Genomic DNA, 18784 nt, shown 5'->3' on the forward strand with positions numbered 1-18784 from the left:
CAACCCCGCCGCGTCGGCCGCACGGCCCTCCCCGCAGCGTGGCTTCCACCGAGGGCCTCCCTTCCCTGCCAGGGCAGCGTGGCACCGGCGGCTCGCCGAGTTCCCTGGTCCCACCCTGCTCCCCACTGCCCTGGAGCCTTCAGGCTTCTGCACCAGCGGCTTCCCTGGGCCAGCGTGCAGACAGCAGAACACGGGACTCCTCAGTCTCCACACTCACTCGAGCCAACCCCTCGTGACCAATCACTTCTACATATCTCTGCATATCCCCTGTGGGTTTCTGTTCCTCTGGGGAACTCAGATTAACCGAGATCCCACTGTCACAGTTCAAGGATCTCTGCAGGAAGCAAAAGTGCTCAGAATTCCCCAGCTCTCAAGAAGCCAAGGAACATGCAAATACGATTTCCCACCATTTCTTCTGCTGGAATCATCTCCCCTGCTGGCTGTTCGAATAAAGTCAACATCTGCAAGTAGAAAGCGAATACTAAAGACATTAACAAGCTGACCAAAAAGCTGAGAAGTTCAAGGATGAATGCAGTGAGCAAACATTCAAGCCAAAAAATGAACAGCAAAACAGGTACTCAAACTACCCAGAAGGTACAATGACTCTGTCGATTATAAATAAGCTCCTTGTTCTCCAAGACCGTGTTGAAAGAGGAAAAAACTTGCTGAAAGACGGGAGAATGGAAAGGTCTTTATTGACACGAAAAGCGACGGGACATTTTAATAACAAGCCCAGATGTGTCCAGGTAGGGGGCTGTGGTCCCACCACCTCCACCAGAGCCCCCAGGTCACCTCAGGCCCCCCTGGGGAGGGGCCTGCTCAGGTCAAGGTCAAGGTCCATGGTGCTCCCAGCCAGTGCCAAATACCAAGACCTGACTGACTTTAGCAAACGTCAGCTGGTGTTTGAAATGCCAAGGAGAGGAGCCAAAAGGGCGGAGACAGAAGGTTACTAAGCATGAACTGCAAGAGCAAACTGCATTCCAAGTACCACCCCCAGGTGCATCTGGAGATGGTCTCTTCTTACAAGGTGAGGCTGGGTTCAAAAACCTCATCATTTGTTTGCCCTAACGTGTGCAGAATTCCCAGACTGGCTAAAATTCCACAATGACAACCAGTGAAGAAACGTTCTTGGCAGGCTAGGGAAAATAATTGTGATGTATTATAAAAATAACAGTAATTCAGAATGAAACATTGTTTCCTTTCTGACTAAAGATCCTGGGTGGGAAAAGGCTGCTCTAGTCAAAGACTTCGGAGTTAAAAGAAACCTGGAGCTCTGAGTTCAGGAGCTTCTGAGTGAGGCGCCCAGTGCTGGGGGACGGCCCTGTGCCGGGGGGAACACTGTGACCAGAGGAGGCGGAGGAGGGACTTTTATGCTCCACCAGCGCAGTGTCCAGCCCTCTCCCGGAGGGGCGGGAGGCTGGTGGGGCGGGAAGTTCAAGCCCCTGTGCGAGGTCTGGGCTGTCCGGTGCCCACGCGGCCTGCCTGACGCTGTCCGGGGGTCAACTCCTGAGACAAAACACGCTCCCACCACCCGGGAAATGCACCTCGGAGCTCTGTGTCAGGAACTGGGGGCAGAGACCAGATGCTAACACGCACTTACTACATCACAGTGTCACACACACATCACCCCATCTTCTCTCCGAAGCAAACAAGCTCCAGGACGTCATCTGCCCACGACTGGTGACAAGCCGGTGGTGCTGGAGCAACGATCCAACCCAGGCCAAAACGCCGCCCAACTCCACCCACAGAAGTGACCGGCAAACGAACATCTGCAACAGGGCAGTCGCCCCTCCCGCAGATGTGGGGGGCAACACTGACAGTGGGAATACGGAACAGAAAGAATGGCCCGGAAAAAAATGGCAAAAATATTTTGTCTCTTTAAAACATGCCCCCCTCCTTTATGCCCCACTGGTGGGGGTGGGGGGAGAGGAATGGCCTTTGTCCTTTGGGCTGCAGGAGCGGGCTCGAGGGGACTGTGCAGGTGGAGGTCACCACAGGGAAGGGACCGAGACGGGACGCTCGGAGGCATCGAGTGCAGCTGGACAGCAGCTGCCGGACGCCGAGTGGCCTCCCCTTAAACGCTCTGTTTCTGCTCGTGATTGGGAACACTGGTACTTTTAGACGGGAGCCTGTCAATTCCCTCATTTGCTGGCAAACTAATAAATCTCTCGTTCCTTTTCCCAACCACTTGTCCTCGTTCCTCTGACGTGGCCTTGAGGACAGGTGCCGAGCTCTCAGTGACATCCTGCTCTGGCCGAGTGAGAAAGTCACAGAAACTATGTTAAAGCAACAAAGAGAGTTGACAAGACAGCAGGGAGCTGCTGGGCCGGACCTCAGAGGAGACGCGAGCCCGGCGAGGACACAGCCTGTCTCCCGAGGCCCCTGCCGATCAGGGGAACAGCTGGTTCTCAGGCCTGGACAGGCGGTTTGGTAACCGTGCAAGGCTGGGGCTGCTCGAGGCTGTTCAACCTGCACGTGATCTCTAGCTCAGGCCACAAGGGCCACCTCCTCCAGGTAACAGGGGACGAGAGACGTGGCCCAGCAGGGACCCTCCGGCCTCAAACATGGATTGTGGCGTTCCAGGACCGTGGTTCTCCCCGGTGCCCGGAGAAGCAAAGCAAAGTCTTCCCTGAGGAAATGGACTTTCCTCTGTGAACTAAAATACAGTCGTAAGCCCCCCCAGACGACTTAACGGACCCCTCTTGGCCAAGGGGACCCCCCAAAACAAAAATTAAAGCTGAGTTGCAGCCGTGAGGAGAAGGGAGGTCAGGCAGGCCTAGTTACCCCTTCGCTTTTGAAGTTACTCTTTGTAACAATAAGATACAAAGTCATTAACACGCTTAAGGCCACGTGAGACAGAGGCTAAACCACACCTGCAGGTCACCAATTTATTTAACACGTCACCCGAGTCTCGGTGTATGTCCAGTGCGTGTGTCTGGCCGCTTGTCTCCGATTCACAGACTTCCTTCACTTAAACATGCCCAGCCTTTAGACAGAGCTTCATTTCTTTAACCAACTGCAAGTCAAAGAATCTTTAAACCCTGGGTAGAGACATCCTGCCTTTTCGGGCCGGACCAATACAGGCCTCCCATGTACTGATTTTGACTCCACGTGTAATTCCCGTCTCCCTGAAGTGTATAAAACCAAACTGTGACCCAGCCACAGCAAGACCACTTGCTCAAGGCGTCTGGGGTGTGGCTCTCGGGCCATGGTCACACATATTCAGCTCAGAATAAACCTCTTTAAATTATTTTACAAAGTTTGGGTTCTTTTCTGTTGACATATCCAAAGCCTCAAATTAACTCCACAGAGAACTGTTCAAATACAATGGGCAGTACACAAAGATAGCCAGGCATGTAAGTAAAAATAGACAAAACAGCAGACAATACAAGCTTCAGATATTCAAATTACCAGATAAAAAATATTTTGAAAACCCATGCAAATTATATTTTAAAAACTTAAAAAGATACAAGACATGAGCCAGACATAAAGGACAAATATCGTCACTTGCAGTAACTAGAATAGTCAAATTCTTAGAGACAGAAAGCAGAACAGTGGCTGGGGGAGTTGGTGAGCCCGGTCAAGCTGCTCCTAAGAAGCAAAACTAAACCCTTTAGATTCCTAGAACTTTTCATGTGCACTTTCCAGCACACAATCAAAACTAAAGACGCCTACACAAAGCCAAAACATGACAAAAAAAACCAGAAAAATGATGAAAAAAACATAAAACAGAAACAGACACACGGGGAACCAGATAATAGAGCTATTGGACGCAGACTTTAACATCCTATAATTAATACATCAGGGCATTAAAAGATTCTCTTACTTAAAAAAAAATCAGATGGACATTCCAGAAACAAAAGACAACAACAAATTAAGACACTAACAGATGGGTTTGACGGTACATTAAACGCAACTGAAGAGGGAAGGAAAGGACTGGAGGGTGAAATGCCGACGGCGCAAACACCGTAGGGAGCCACAGACAGGAGACCAAACACACCAGTGCAGCCGCAGCAGTGAGACCGAGCGCGGGGAGGAAAAATACTTCAGAGGTGACGGCTGAGAACCTTACAAATTCAAAAAAAATTTGAGAGATTTAAAAAATACTACAAACCCCAAGCAAGATGAATTTCTACAAAGTCCTAAGGACAAACTCTGGCTAGGTGCACAGAGCAAAACTGCAGGGAAGCAGGGGGTGGTACTTAAAAGGAGCCCAGGAGACAGGCCTTGCTAATTCCTTAGTGTCTGTATGTCACCAAAGTCAAGCTCAGAGTCACTCTGAAGTAGACTTGATAAGATGCATATATCCCCAGAGCAACTATTAAGAAAATAAATTTTAAAAGTTAAAAATCAATAAAAAATTAACAACTGAACACTAGCAAAATGGTAGGTATAAATCCAACCATATAAAATTATTAAATATGGATAAACTCAATACTCCAATCAATGGTTAAAGGCTTTCAGACTGGATTAAAAACAAAAATAAAACAAGATCCACCTACATGCTATTTAAGAGACGCACTTCACATTCATATACATGAATAGGTTGAAAGTAAAAGCAAAGAAAAGGATATACCATGGAAAATTATAATCATATGTACTAACACCGGACAAAACAGACCTTAAAACAAAGCAAAAATGTCTACTACAGAGGAAAAGGGACATTTTACATTGCTTAAAAGGGTCAATCCATCAGCAAGATAACAATCACAAACACACAGTTGACCCTTGAACAACATGGGTGTGACTGCACAGGACCACACACACACACAGACTTTTTTCAGTAACAGTTATGCTGGGTGTGCCCACCTCTCCCGCCTCCCTCCCACCGCTCCACCTCTGCCACCTCGGAGACAGCACGGCCAACCCTCCAACAAAACCATTTTGAGAGGGAAGAACACAGTCGGAGGATTTACAACACCTGATTTCAAGAGTCACTATAAAGCAGCTACTGCAGTAAACAGGACAGCATGAAATTGGTGTAAAGATAAACATAAAAGTCAATGGAGCAGAACAGACAATACAGAAACAGATCTGCACTTTTTTTGGCCAACTGATTTTCAACAAAGGTGCCAAGGTACCTTTCTCAACAGAGAAAGAATAGTAATATTAGAACAACTGGATATCACATGGGAAAAATCCTCAGCCCTTACTCTATACGATACTCAAAAATTAACTTGAGATGGATCACTGACCTAAACGTAAAAGACAGGACAGGTGTGATGGCTCATGCCTGTAATTCTAGCATTTTGTGAGGCTGAAGAAAGGGGATCGCTTGAGGCCAGGAGTTTGAGACAAGTCTGAGCAACATAGCAAGACCCCATCTCTACAAAAAAAACAAAATAGAAAAATTAGCCCGGCGTGGTGGTGGCGCATGCCTGTAGTCCCAGCTACTTGGGAGGCTGAGGCAGGAGGATCACTTGAGCCCAGGACTTTGAGGCTGCAGTGAGCTGTGATGATACCAATGCACTCCAACCTGGGCAACGGAGCAAGATCTTGTCTCAAACAAAAATAATAATAATAATAAAGTATAAAATTCAATGTTAAAAAATATAAATGACAAAACTATAAAACTTCTAGGAGAAAATAAAGAAGAAAATCTTGGGGTAGATAAAGATTTCTTACGCTCTTGGATGGGATGCAAAAAGCACAAATTTTATTTTAAAAACTGATAAAATGGACATTATCAAAATTAAAAACTTCTGTGCATCAAAAGACACTTTTGATAGTGACCAGGGTGGACGACAGGAGGCTGCCTGGTGGGTACAATGTGCCTCGTTTCAGTGACGTGAGCACCGCAGGCCCCGACGTCACCACCAGGCAACGCGCGCCTGTCACGCTCGGCGACGGACGCGGGAAAGGAACGCATGTCGTCGCACGCCACGCCCAGCTGGCGTTTAAAATGTCCCATCTCCGATAAGGAATGCTCAGTATTTAGGAAAAACTCTTCATCTGAGTCCACTGATTAGTTCACTAGCGAGTAGCTCACGGACGATGCTTTTTCGGAAAATTATTTCGAACTTCAGCTCGACGGCACAAGCTGCGCAGCGACAGCACCGGAATGTCCCGCTTCACGCGACGTCGCCACGGCCACTCGAGTCCCCCCAGCCCCGTCCAGACGCGCCGCGCGGCGCTTCCGCAGCGCAGCTGTGACGTCAGTAGAAAACGGAAATAATCTGGAACTGAACACACAGGTCCACTAAACGCACACAAACCCTGTCGCGCGTCGCCCTGCCCTGCGGACAGAGACTCCCCAGACCCCGGAACCCAGGCCCGGTCCGCGGGACCCCGCCCCACGGCTTCCGGCTCTCGCCCCAGACCCCGCCCCTGCTGAGGCCACGCCCTCGCTAAGGCCCCGCCCTCCATTAAGGCCCCACCCCGCATAAGGCCCCGTCCTCCTGTCCAGAGGCTCCACCCTCTCCCCCTGCGGCCCCGCCCCTCCTGCAGCCCCCGCCTTCTGCTAAGGCCCCGCCCTGCCCCTGAGGCCCCCCCCGTCCAGAGGCTCCACCCTCCCTCCCTGTGGCCCCACCCCTCCTGCAGCCCCGCCTTCTGCTAGGGCCCCGCCCTGCCCCTGAGGCCCCACCCCCTGTCCAGAGGCTCCACCCTCCCTCCCTGCGGCCCCGCCCCCATCCAAAAGCTCCACCCTCCCTCTTTGCAGCCCCCCTCCTGTAGCCCCGCCTTCCGCTAAGGCCCCGCCCTCCTGTCCAGAGGCTCCACCCCCTTGCTGCAGCCCCGCCCCCGGCTCCCCGCTCCGCCCTGCCGTGGAGAAGCGATTCCCGCTAACTGGGACGGGCGGCAAGAAGGGCCCTCTGGACGGTAGGAGTCCCCGTGGGAAGAAGGGCGGGCACAGGAAGGCGGCAGAGCCGGTCCTGCCCAAGCAGCTGGAGACCTGCCACAGTCCCGGGAGGCGGTACAGGCTGCGTAGTTTCCCTCCAAACCCCAGGGACCCCAGTGCTGGCGGCGGCCTGGAGAGAGGTGCTCGGGTCTTGGGTCGACCCCGTCCTCATCCCTGTGGGCATGAGCGAGGCCGGAATCCACGAGCTCCCGTAGAGCTCCCGATACACACGCCGGGCCCCTCCCTCCCTTGCTCCGGCTCTCTCCAGGGGATCGGTGCGTGTGCACACACATGCACACATGTGCATGCACACACAAGCACACATCCACATACGTCCATCCACACATACACACATGCACACACGGCTCCCCTCGGCATCCCCCATGGGTGCCGGCTTCCCGAGTCCCTCACCACATGCGATGCCGGCCCCATGCTTCTTGTGCAGCCTGCAGACTGAGCCACATAAACCTCTTTTCCCTCTAAACTGCCAGCGCCGGGTCTCCCCTCACAGCACACATGGTGGACTGACCAGGGGCCGGGGCAGTGGAACTCACAGTCGCTGCTCCTTGGGAGGACGAGCCCCGTTCTGCCCACCCGCCCTGCTCTACAGCGGCTCCAGGCCTCAGCCCCGGCTCTCACGGCAGGGTCTGTGCTGAGCCCCCCGCCCTGGCACTGAGTAAACCCAGAGCCATCCACACGGAAGGGCAGTGGCAGCCTCGGCATTTGCTGCCCATGTTCCAAACGGATCCAGGCAGCCCAGAGAGAACCCGAACCCTAACCCTAACTTCACCCTCGCATGGGCTTGGGCAGTTTGACTTTGGAGCTGACCACGGCCTCCCAGCTTGTGGCAAAGAGAACAAATACTTCTAACATACTGTCCGACTTTTCTCCACGGGCTTCTCAGCAAGACCAAGAGGACACTCTCCCCCTCCCCATCCCCTCTCGACATCCACACCTTGCCAGCAGCTCACCCTCGACCTCTTCAGCGAGGCAATTTTATTTAAACATGTTTTGCCACCACGAGGTTTTCTATTTGAGGTTCCGATGTTACCCAGAGATCCCACGTGGGGTACGTGGACTGAATTTGCCACGGTTATTCACCCAGCCAGTCCACAGACATTAGGTTGAGCCAGACACACAGGAAACACGATGTCATTGGACTCTAACCTTCAGCGAGGTTCTGGGACTTCAAAGAGAGACGGTGTCTCTGGGCTCACGGAGCTCACACTTTAACAGGGAGGCACAGGAAGGGACATGGAATGAGGACGGATCATCCCGCAGTGTGTGGCGAGAGGAAAGAGCTGGATGAGGCGTGGGAGGTGGGACAGGGAGGCCCTGTGGGTGAGGGTCCAGGTCTTCCTGGGACGAAGTCCCCAGCTGAGCACCTCGGGACACGGTGCTCCGAGCACAGACGTGCAGGTGCCCCCCACACGCAGCCCCTCTCAGACCGGGCAGCAACACCTGAGCGGGGCTCCCAGGGGCAGCCAGCGGCCCTGCTTCCTGGCACAGGTCACAAAACAATCACTCAGAGTCTGCCTGCGAGGTCTGGGGTGTGAGCCCAGGCATGGGCTCAGAAATCTGCATTTTCAACACACTCCCTGCTGGCCGGTGAGTCAGGACCAGCGTTCTGCAAACACCCAGGGCGTCCGCCTTCCTTAAGCCTTAAAATGAACACACTCTATGGAAACAAAAGTTTCAGAAGCTCACTACCGTGGGGCGTTAGTCTCCCGAAATACTCAAGTTCAGCAGAGGCTGCAGCTGGCCCAGAGCCACAGGCTGCGGAGCGGCAGGAACCCGACCGGAGGTGCCTTTGGAAGTGTGGAGTTGCCCTCCCTGGGCTCACTCAGCCCATTCCTGAAATAATTTCGCTTTTCCTCTGTTCAAGGAAAACCTTTCTGAACATCAGTGTTAACAACGAGGAATCTCTCTTGGTGCAAAGAGAAAGGCAGCGGCGTCTACACAGGCAGCTCCTCCGCTCTGCAGCTGCCAGTTCAAAATGCGGGACCCTCGGCCTCACAAATCAAGTGCATGTCTGCTCTTTGGTCAGCGCGACCTGCACCGTTTTGGGAACATTTACCACTGGCATCCTGTGGCCCTGCCCTGAACCAGCTAAAACCACTTCAGGCCTTGGGTCTAAACACAGCCCATAATTTCTGTCTTGGAAAAGAGCAGCAGACGAACAGAATGGAAAGGAAGGGAGTGGTGTGTGGGGGCAGGAGCCTCGGGTGGCGCCGGCCGTCCCACCTGCCCCCGGCCTGCCCGCTGGCCCTGCTCAGCCGCCCGGCAGTCGCTCTGCAAACAGCCCAACAGCCTCTGCCCGGTAGGCAAACGGCCACAGACCGGCAAGCCACACGGAAGCACCAACACGTACTCGAGTCAGCTGACAACATCTTTAAAACAATTCTCTGTAGGAAACTGAATTTTCTGTTTATTTTAATAGACAAAGAATGTTTGTTTACCATTTCTTGATACATTGTTGAAGACAAAATGAAAAAATGTGACTTTTTAAAACCAGGCAAAGTACCTTTAATTTGAAAACACTTGAAGGTTACCTAAATTATAGACACTGTCACATGGAAACATACGCAGTTCCCACCACCAGCTAAGACAGACTCAATGACACAGGGACCTAACCAGCAACAGTCGGCAATAATGACAGCGCAGGCACGAGTCCCCTGTGTGTCCCCCGGCCTGAGCTCACACGAACACTGCTCAGTTATTTCCTAAGCTGAGCAGATTCTCCGTAGCTGACACCAGCACTGTTTTCTAAACAACTCTGAGCTAAAACCAACGCGTCAGGCATAGGAATCAGGTGGCAGGTGACACAGGGATGAGGAAAGCCAACCTCCTCACTGAGCTGTAACATCTGCAGTCAGTAAGTGACCGACCAGTGGCTCCTCTAAATATAGTGAAATACCATTGCTCAGTCACCTCTTGGTCACCACCACACCCTGTGGTCAAAGGCTTGGCTCTCAAACCTCCCTCATGAAGCACGAGGTCTCCTGTTCTGTCCCCATCAAACACCGGGGGGGGGGGGGCTCAGCCTCCCTCCTCCGCCCATCCCCCCCACCTCCCGCATCTGCGGCAAAGAGCCGGAGGGGAAGGTAGGACATAAACCTTCACAGTCACATCAGCCAACATTTCCACTTAGCAGCAGCTGGACAAAATGTTTAATAGCAAGAGGGTTTGAAACTGTTTTTTCAGTCATCTGCAAATTAGCTATTTAAAAGACATTCCTCCCCTCCTGATGCTGTGCTGGCTCCTCCTCTGTCACTAGAGAAAACAAAGTCGAACACTGGAGACGGAGGGCGCGGTGTTGGGGGGACGCCCTGCACGGGGGCCTGGCGCCCCCGCATTTCCTGTTAGACCTAAAGGTTAAAAAAGTGGGGCAGCCACACACAGGGTTCAAGACAGCCCTGGCTAAGAGGTGCGTCTGAGGCATCCAGGCGGCTCTCTGGTGATCCGGACAGGAGCCCCCACCGAGGTCCCGCCTGGTCTCGGGGTGCCGGGTCCGGGACACCCCAGCCAGGGGCGGCCAAAGGCACCACCTTCCCTGGGCCCAGCAGCTACAGGCTGGGAACCACCCATCTGTCAGTGGCAGATGTCAAAACACTCCTGCCGTCCCCCTCGGGACAACCAGGAGAGAAGAGACCAACAGCTCCCAGATCCTACCGGCAGGGCTGCGCTTCAGAGCGAATGTCCTGCACACGGGTCTCCCTGCTGCCAACAGACCCGCAGCGGCCCCTGGCTGGACTGTCTTCCAGACTGGCCCTGCCTGTTTCTAACTCAGACATCGAGTCCTCATCGGAGCTGGTGTTTTGTTCTTGCTTTTCTAAACAGTTTCTTAAACAGAAATCAAGTCACCTTCAAGAGCACTCGGCAACTCCCAGGGAGCCCTGGGACGTGACGAGACAGGTGGAGGAGGAGGAGCACCCTGGCAGCCCGCGGTCACCTCCCTCCATCTCCACGTGAGCGTCACGGGACGCCCAGGCCCATTAGGAATGAACGGGCTACCTGCTTGCAGGGAAAAGGTGGGACTGTCCGGAGAACCGACCCGACCAGGAAACACGGACGGCCTTGGCACAGAAGCGAATCTCTGCCAGAAGGAGGAGGAGGAACCCACCCAGTCAGCTTCTCTTCACCCAGAGGCGGGGAGAGAACCCGGAAACCACGGACGCTTGGAAGCCAGGCCTCTCCCCAGGCCCAACAGAGGCCACTACCTGCAGATCGAAGGCCACTGCTGCACACACCTGCCACAGCACCCTGGCAGCCCCCTGAGCTCCGAGGGAGCGGAGAGCCATAAACACACACAGTCAACTGTGAACACCTCTGAGGGGACCCAGGAAGCAGAGTGACGGTGGCCTCGGAGCCACTGCAGACAGAAGAGGGTTGTGGAGAGCTCCCAGCACTGAACGGAAAGGCGCCCAGGCCAGGGCTTGAGCTCTGCCGCTGAAATGCAGGGACTGAGACAGTGGTGGTCACAGCTCGTGGACGACGAAGAGTGAACTGGAAGGTCAACTGCAAAATGCAAAACTGCAGAGAACGGAAATCCAGGGGAAATGCGCAAATGGTGAGACCAACACGCAGACATAAGGAATCTCAAAAGGAGAAAAGTTTAAAAAAAAAAAGAAGAAATGAGCTAGTACAGAAAAATTTATCTCAATAAAAAAAAAAACTCGAGTCTATACTTTGAAAGGGCCTACCAAGCTCCTTGACACACACAGAAAAATTCCTAAACTCCAAGAATATGGGGGAAAAATCTTATAGATGTTCAGTAACAAACATTTCTACAACCAACAAAGCTCAACTGATACAGGAAAAGCATTTGACAAAATATAACACCTATTTATGGCAAAAACTCTCACCAAGTTACTAAGAGAGAACTCCCTAAACTGGATAAATGGCACCGGTGTTCAAATGCCCTACAGCTGGCACAGCCCGCGGGGAGAGGCCGACGCTCGTCCGGCTGGGCGGGGTCGGTACGGCCACTGTGACCGGGCCGGTGCTGGGGGCTCCAGGCAGCGCAACACGGCTCCGTTGGGAAGACACGGAACTGGCCCTATTGGCAGGTGACGTGAATGTCCACACAGAAAATCCCAAGCGCTCTACAAAAAACACCCCAGAACTGGTAAGTTCTGCAGGGTCACAGGACTCAAGATCAACACGCAGAACCCACCCATCTCCACGCACTCATAGGGCCGACGTGGACGCAGAAATGGAAACACGACGCCCGTCCATGCCCGCGCCAAAGGAAGCTGGAGGGATGGGCGCAAACTCGACAGAACAGCTACACGATCTGTCTCCTGAGAATCACAGAATGCTGGTGAAAGAATCAAAGCGGATCCAAACAAATGGAAACAGCGTTCCTCTAAGCTCGGCAAATACTTTTCTTTTTAGGAAAGGCCACAGACATCCTCCCCCAGGTGGGAATTTCGGAGACATGATGGCCCCGAGCTCCCTCCTCCGGACAGCGCCAGTCCACTCGGCACGAGTGCTCCTTCCGGCTAAGCCCCGTGTGACAGTCCCGGCCACTGCCCCTGAGACCCGGGCACCCAGCCCTCGAGAAGGCAGGGACCCCGCTGCCTGCTCTCCTGGAACGTCACTGCCGGGCACAGCCCGGGATGAGGGACCCGCCGGGAGAGCCCGTCTCTCATGCGGCTGTTCTCGAATTCGCCGCCTGCAGGAACCAGGACCGACAGTGACGCCGTCATCTGGAAGGGCCTGTGACCTTTCCGGAAAGGTGCTCACTGGCTCCCAGGCAGCATCACGCTGGGAGCTTGCTAAGCGATCACAGTCGTCTGAAGAGCCGCATCACACACGCGGGTTCTGAAGGTTCGTGTGTACACAGGCCAACCAAGGAACTCAGAACATCGTTTTCCACGGAAATAATTTCCAGAAAGACGGCTGGCTCCCCAGACGAGCCCACAGAACTATCTGGTTCAATCTAACGTAACTAAGAACCTGAACACACAAATCCAAACTCCACCCACCTGTGTAGCAAATGCCCCCCGATTCCTGCCCTTGCTGGTCACGGACCCAGAGCCCCAAACACCCGGGAAAGCATCATCCCCGCCTGAGCTGACACTGCCAGGGACAGATGGCCGCTGGAGGCGACAAAGGCCACGGCAGATCTGACGCCGGGGCCGCGGGGGCTGTGGGCCCCGGGGTGGCCCGGAAACCACGGGTCTCACTCCCCCGGTCTGGGCTGTTCCCCGCGTGTCCCTGGCACCAGCTGCGGCGTCAGCCACCGACAGAGCGAGAGAGAGAGAGAGAGAGAGAGAGAGCGCCAGGGCAGGGACAGGCTGGGCGCCCGTGGAAATCTACGCGGATGCCACATAAGGCCCGCAGGTCTCACCCGGGTGGCAGGACCAGCCACTGTGCCACCTCAGCCCAGCAGGGGCCTCGTGTGTCCCCTCCCCACTCACGGCAAATGCTCCATGTCAGCACAGCCTATGCTCACTCTCTGGACTCTGTCCTCCCCACACCGTGCCGTGCCGACACCCTCCACCTCGCTGACGACCACAACCACCTTCTCCCAGCCAAGCACACGCAGGGGGGCCTGGCCCGCTCCCACAGACCGACACCCCCAGGAGGGGCCAGGCCTCAGGAGACTGCGCACGAGAGCTGGGACACGAGCACCTGCCAGCCGTGGCGTCCAGCAGATTCGGTGGGGACCCACCTGGCATCCTCACGCTGCCTGGGGTGCGAGGGAGTCCCCCCTCCCGGGATCTCTGGAACAGGCACGGAGCTTCCAGAACTGAAGCTACATGTTCCCTCTTTGAGCAGACTGAAGCCACAGGTGCCGGAGGAAGGAGCAAGAACGAGCATCCCCTCTGAGCTGCTCTGGGTGGGGACGTGAGACCCGACAGCGCCACAGGGAAACACCAGACCACTCCAGTTCTAGAGCATTCTACAGAAGAGGGGCCCCGGGATCCTCCCCAAGAGGAGGAGAGGCGAGGAGGGCTGAGGCGTTTGCAGACTGGAGCAGGTGAAAGAGACACGGCAACCACACGCACCTGGGACCACGGGCACGGCGTGTTGTGAGGGCCACGCTGTGGCTGCAGGAAACACGCCACGGGCCAGGGCAGCACACGCCAGGCGTGCAGCCTGCTCACAAATGCCTCAGGGAAAACAAAAAGCTCTTTGCACCATCCTTGAAACTTTTCTGAGTCGTGACAGTTTTAAAGGAAGACGAGAAATGGGCAAAAAGATGCAAACTCGTTTCCCGAGATGCCAAGCACCAAGAGGCTGCTCACCTCGCTCAGCTGGCGGAGTGTAAAAGCCCGATGACATCAGGTGCTGGGAAGGTTCTGGATCTGCAGACCACCCGGCCGCAGAGCGAGCGCAGGGCCTGCGGCCTCCCCCTCCTCCTGCCCGTGACCTGGCGGCTCCGGCTCCAGGCGCAAACCCTAGAGCAGCTCCTGCCTGCACAGCGGACGCCAGTGCAGGAGGTTTACGGCAGCACCGTCCACAAAACCGAACACCTGAAAGCCGCTCGCCGCCCACCGACAGGAGAGCGATGAACAAGTGCGGTGTGTTTGCTCGGGGAGCCACACGGCAGAGCACTAGGGACTGCAGGCGACCAACAGAACAGCCTGGAAATAAACCCGCACGGACACAACAACTGGTTTTCAACAAAGGCATCTGCACCATTCCACAGAGAAAAGAAAGACTCTTCAACGCCAGGTGCTAGAACCGAATATCCACATGAAAAAAATTAGCTTTGACATTTACTCCACACCATGTACAAAGAACTTAATTTGAAAACAAAAAAGAAATTAATTTGAGATAGATAAGAGATCTAAATATAAAAGTAAAAACTGTAAGCCACTAGAAGAAAATATAAGAAAATAAATTCTCCTTCAGGGTAAGCAAAGATTTCTTAGGAAAAACATTTAACTATGAAAGAAAAAAAATCAATAAATTAGACTTCATCAATGCTAAAAATTTCTGCACATCAAAAGACGCCATTAAAATAGGAAAAGGAAGCCACTTAGAGAAAATAATCAGAATCCACACATCTGACAAGGACTTCCATCCAGAATATATAACTCTTGCAACTCATTAATAATAAGATAGATAACGCAATTTTTTAAAGGCAAAAGATTTGGGCATTTCACAAAAGATTTATGAAAAGGCGCTCAACATAACCAGCCACCAGGGAAATGTCGATTAAAACACAGTGGGATACATGTCACATCTGCTAGCACTGTGGTCCCCAACCCCTGGGCCGCGGACTGGCACCGTCTGTGGCCCGTCAGGCACCGGCCGCACAGCAGGAGGTGACGAAGCTTCGTCTGTGTTGACAGCTGCTCCCCATCACTCGCTCCGCCTCCTGTCAGCTCAGCGGGGGCATGAGATTCCCACAGGAGCGAGAACCCTGCTGCAAACCGTGCATGGCAGGGATCCGGGTTGCGGCTCCTTATGAGAATCTAACCCCCGATGATCCATCCGCGGTGCAGCCGAGGCCACGATGCCGGCACTGGGGAGCGGCTGCAAACACAGACCATCCTCAGCAGAGAGGTCTGACCGCACAGGAAATGTCATGGGCTCGAATCGTCCCAAACCATCCCCCCCACCCAGGGTGTGGAAAACTGTCTTTGGGGAAACGGGTCCCTGGTGCCACAAAGGTTGGGGATCCTGTGCTGGAACCAGCGAAGCCCAGACTGACGGCGTCGCTGTAAATGAGCAGGCGGAGCAACCGGAACTCCCACACCTGACAGGGAGGTTGCACAGCACAGAGTCCCTTTTTTTTTCAGACAGGGTCTCATTCTGTCACTCAGGCTGACAGGTTCTTTTCAGGTTAATAATACCTTTCCCCCGGCCAGGCGCGGTGGCTCACGGCTCTAATCCCAGCACTCTGGGAGGCCAAGGCGGGAGGATCACTGGAGGTCAGGAGTTTGAGACCAGCCTCAGCAAGAGCGAGACCCCATCTCTACCAAAAAAATAGAAAGAAATGATCGGGACAACTAAAAATACATAGAAAAAATTAGCCAGGCATGGTGACGCATGCCTGTAGTCCCAGCTACTCGGGAGGCTGAAGCCGGAGGATCACTTAAGCCCAGGAGTCTGAGGTTGCTGTGAGCTAGGCTGATGACACGGCACTCTAGCCCGGGTGACAGAGTGAGACTCTGTCTGTAAAAAAAAATAAAATACCTTTACCCTACAAATTTTCAATTCCACGTCCCCCCACATCTCCACGTCCGCCTGCCTTTCCTTCCTGCCCTTCCGTGAGCAAAGAAGGCGACAGAGACCGTGGAGAAACAGGGGCGACTCAGCATTTCCTCTTTCCTTTCAGCCGAGACCGAGACGTGGTCCCACGCAGACCTTAAAACCCCTGTGGACGGGGTGTAACCTGCCAGTCACAAACTCGGATTGTGTTGCCGCTGTTGTCAGCAGAGAGTGACACAAGATTACTGCAAAACACGTCAGAAAAAAACAATCCTAAACAGAAAAAAAGAAAATCGCCATGATCCCGTCACCCAAAGGCAACCAAAAGCACAACTTTCGGCGCAGCGGGCCCGGCTGTCTTTGGTGGGCTCTGTCTTTGTGCACGAAAGTGTCAGGTGGATCATCTGAGTGTGAAGACGTGCCCAGAGAAGGGAGGAAGGCTGCATGTTCTGTGTAAGAAAACTGGGAAATCTGAGGCATTTTGGTCCAAGAAGGAAAGAGCAGAGAGGAAAGTGCCTGAGGCAGCCGCACAGGGAGCCAGGCCTGGTGCCCGGGCAGCGGGGCTGTCCCCTGCGGTGCCACCTGTCCACACACGCAGGCACGTACCCCCAACCCCCCCACACCGAGCCCTCTACCGAGGGTCCTGGGAGTCGAGGATGAGAGCTGGGTTGCCGAGCGGAGAAGGTGGTTCCCACGGGAACCCGGTGGGCACGAGCAGAGCCCGGACAGGCCGACCGGGGGACACACGGCCCCCAACCCCCAGCAGCGCAGCCCTGGGAGCCCTCCCGGCCCGCAGGGGCACAGACGCCTTACGGTTTATTTCAAAGTAATAAAAGGACGTTCCACAGTTAGGCACAGACCACACAAGCAACTTTATGTTCTCTTTTCGCCCATTGCAATCATTTATCCTGTTATTAAAAATTCTCTGTGAACATTCCGTGGTTCCCTCGTAGAGACCTTCCACAATTTTCCTCACTAAGACTCCACCAGCTCATAGTAACTTGTTTCTAATTTTCCATCCTAATAAACAACCTGAAGCTTCTTTGTACACAAGTCTTCCTCAGAGAGACCCAGAATGAGATTTAGGCATCAGGGCATAGAGCGTTTTTACGGTTCTTGTTACACGGAACGAAATCACACCGTTTTGTGTTGTGTGTCACCGCACTGTGCCCACTTACACTTCCCAAAACGCTGAGTATCGACATGTTTTAAAAACATTATTAATTTGAGTTTTAACAGCGTCTCACTAACTTAATCTGTATTTGATGATGAATGATTTAAATTTTTAGAAAAGTTCATTTGTGGCCCTCACGCCCACACCTGACCTCTCACCTGCCCTGTGCATGTTTTCCCACATTATTTTCTTGCCAACTTCTACGAATTATTTCTAGTTAAGGTTATTAATCCTTTAAGTATATTTGCCAATATTGACCTAGCTTATCTTCATTTCTTTATATTATTCTCTGCTGAGAAATTTTACATTTTTATATAATCTTATTTATGATTAACTAAGTGCGACAGCAATTAAACAGCCACAACCTATCAACCTTAACTTTTAAGTATGATCATAACATATTAGAAAATGGTTTAAGAACCACACTAAAATACACAAGCATTTAATTATTCAACCGACATTTATATACATTATAAACAAAAGAAAGAGTTACTTACTGAATCCAAAAAGCAAAGGTAAGACCCTGAGCTCTGTGCTATCGCTTGATTCTTAGAATATCCGACTGTTAAAAAAAAGAAGAGAAAAACTCTTATAATTCAGTTTCCAGCAGCATCCTTCCACAACGCTGTGCATTCCACATGCTATACAAGAAAGCTGGGACCACTGTGCACAGAAGCTTGGCTCGGCTTTCAAAGGGATGAAAGGGAGTCAGTGGGAGGGGCCGGCCCACGCGGAGCAGCAGCCAGGAGCACCCCGGCAGGCGGCACCGTCCCCCCGGCACTGCCCACGGTAGGCCGGGCATGGTGGCTCACGCCTGTAATCCTAGCACTCTGGGAGGCCGAGGCGGGAGGATCATTCAAGGTCAGAAATTCGAGACTAGCCTGAGCAAGAGCAAGACCCTGTCTCTACTAAAAAATAGAAAGAAAGTAACCAGACAACTAAAAATATCAGAAAAAATTAGCCGGACGTGGTGGCACATGCCTGTAGTCCCAGCTACTCGGGAGGATGGGGCAGGAGGATCGCTTGAGCCCAGGAGTTTGAGGTTGCTGTGAGCTAGGCTGACGCCACGACACTCTAGCCCGGGCAACAGAGTGAGACTCTGTCTCAAAAAAAAAGCAAAGCTAAAACAAAGTATTAGAGCTAATAAACAAGTTTAGCAAGTTGTATGAAACAGTATCAGCACTAAGAAAAACCAGTTGTTTATCCACTAGAAATGAGCAATCTCAAAGGAAATTAAGAAAACAATTCACAAAAACTTATCATAAAGCTACAGTAATCAAAACAATGTGGTACAAGCATAAGGATAGACACAGAGACCAAGGAAATAGAACTGAGTCCAGGAGTAAACCGATCCATTTACAGTTAATTGATTTTTTTTTTTTTTTTGAGACAGAGTCTCCCTCTGTTGCACCAACTAGAGATACAGTGGCATCATCATAGCTCACTGCAACCTCAAGCTTCCAGGCTCAAGCAATCCTCCTGTATCAGTCTCCCAGGTGGCTGGGACTATAGGTGCATAACCCCATGCCCAGCTAATTTTTTCTGTTTTTTTGTAGAGACACTCTTACTTAGGCTGGTCTCGAACTTCTGAGCTCAAGCGATCC

At 52.8% G+C, this 18784-nt stretch overlaps 1 protein-coding gene across 22 annotated transcripts in view; it reads right to left on the bottom strand.

The window, feature by feature from the left end:
• Positions 1-18784, bottom strand: part of B3GNTL1 (UDP-GlcNAc:betaGal beta-1,3-N-acetylglucosaminyltransferase like 1) — a 62810-nt gene that overhangs the window by 39695 nt on the left and 4331 nt on the right. For all 22 annotated transcript variants that reach the window (XR_006728888.1, XR_006728887.1, XR_006728881.1 and 19 more), the window contains exon 4: positions 17678-17742. Coding sequence is in view for 9 of the 22 variants with exons in the window: in XM_045525808.1 (XP_045381764.1) it covers positions 17678-17742 (65 nt within the window). In the remaining 13 variants the exon portion in view is untranslated. The remainder of the gene's footprint in view (positions 1-17677; positions 17743-18784) is intronic.

This window comes from Lemur catta, chromosome 15 (assembly GCF_020740605.2).
Source record: "Lemur catta isolate mLemCat1 chromosome 15, mLemCat1.pri, whole genome shotgun sequence".
NCBI lineage: Eukaryota > Metazoa > Chordata > Mammalia > Primates > Lemuridae > Lemur > Lemur catta.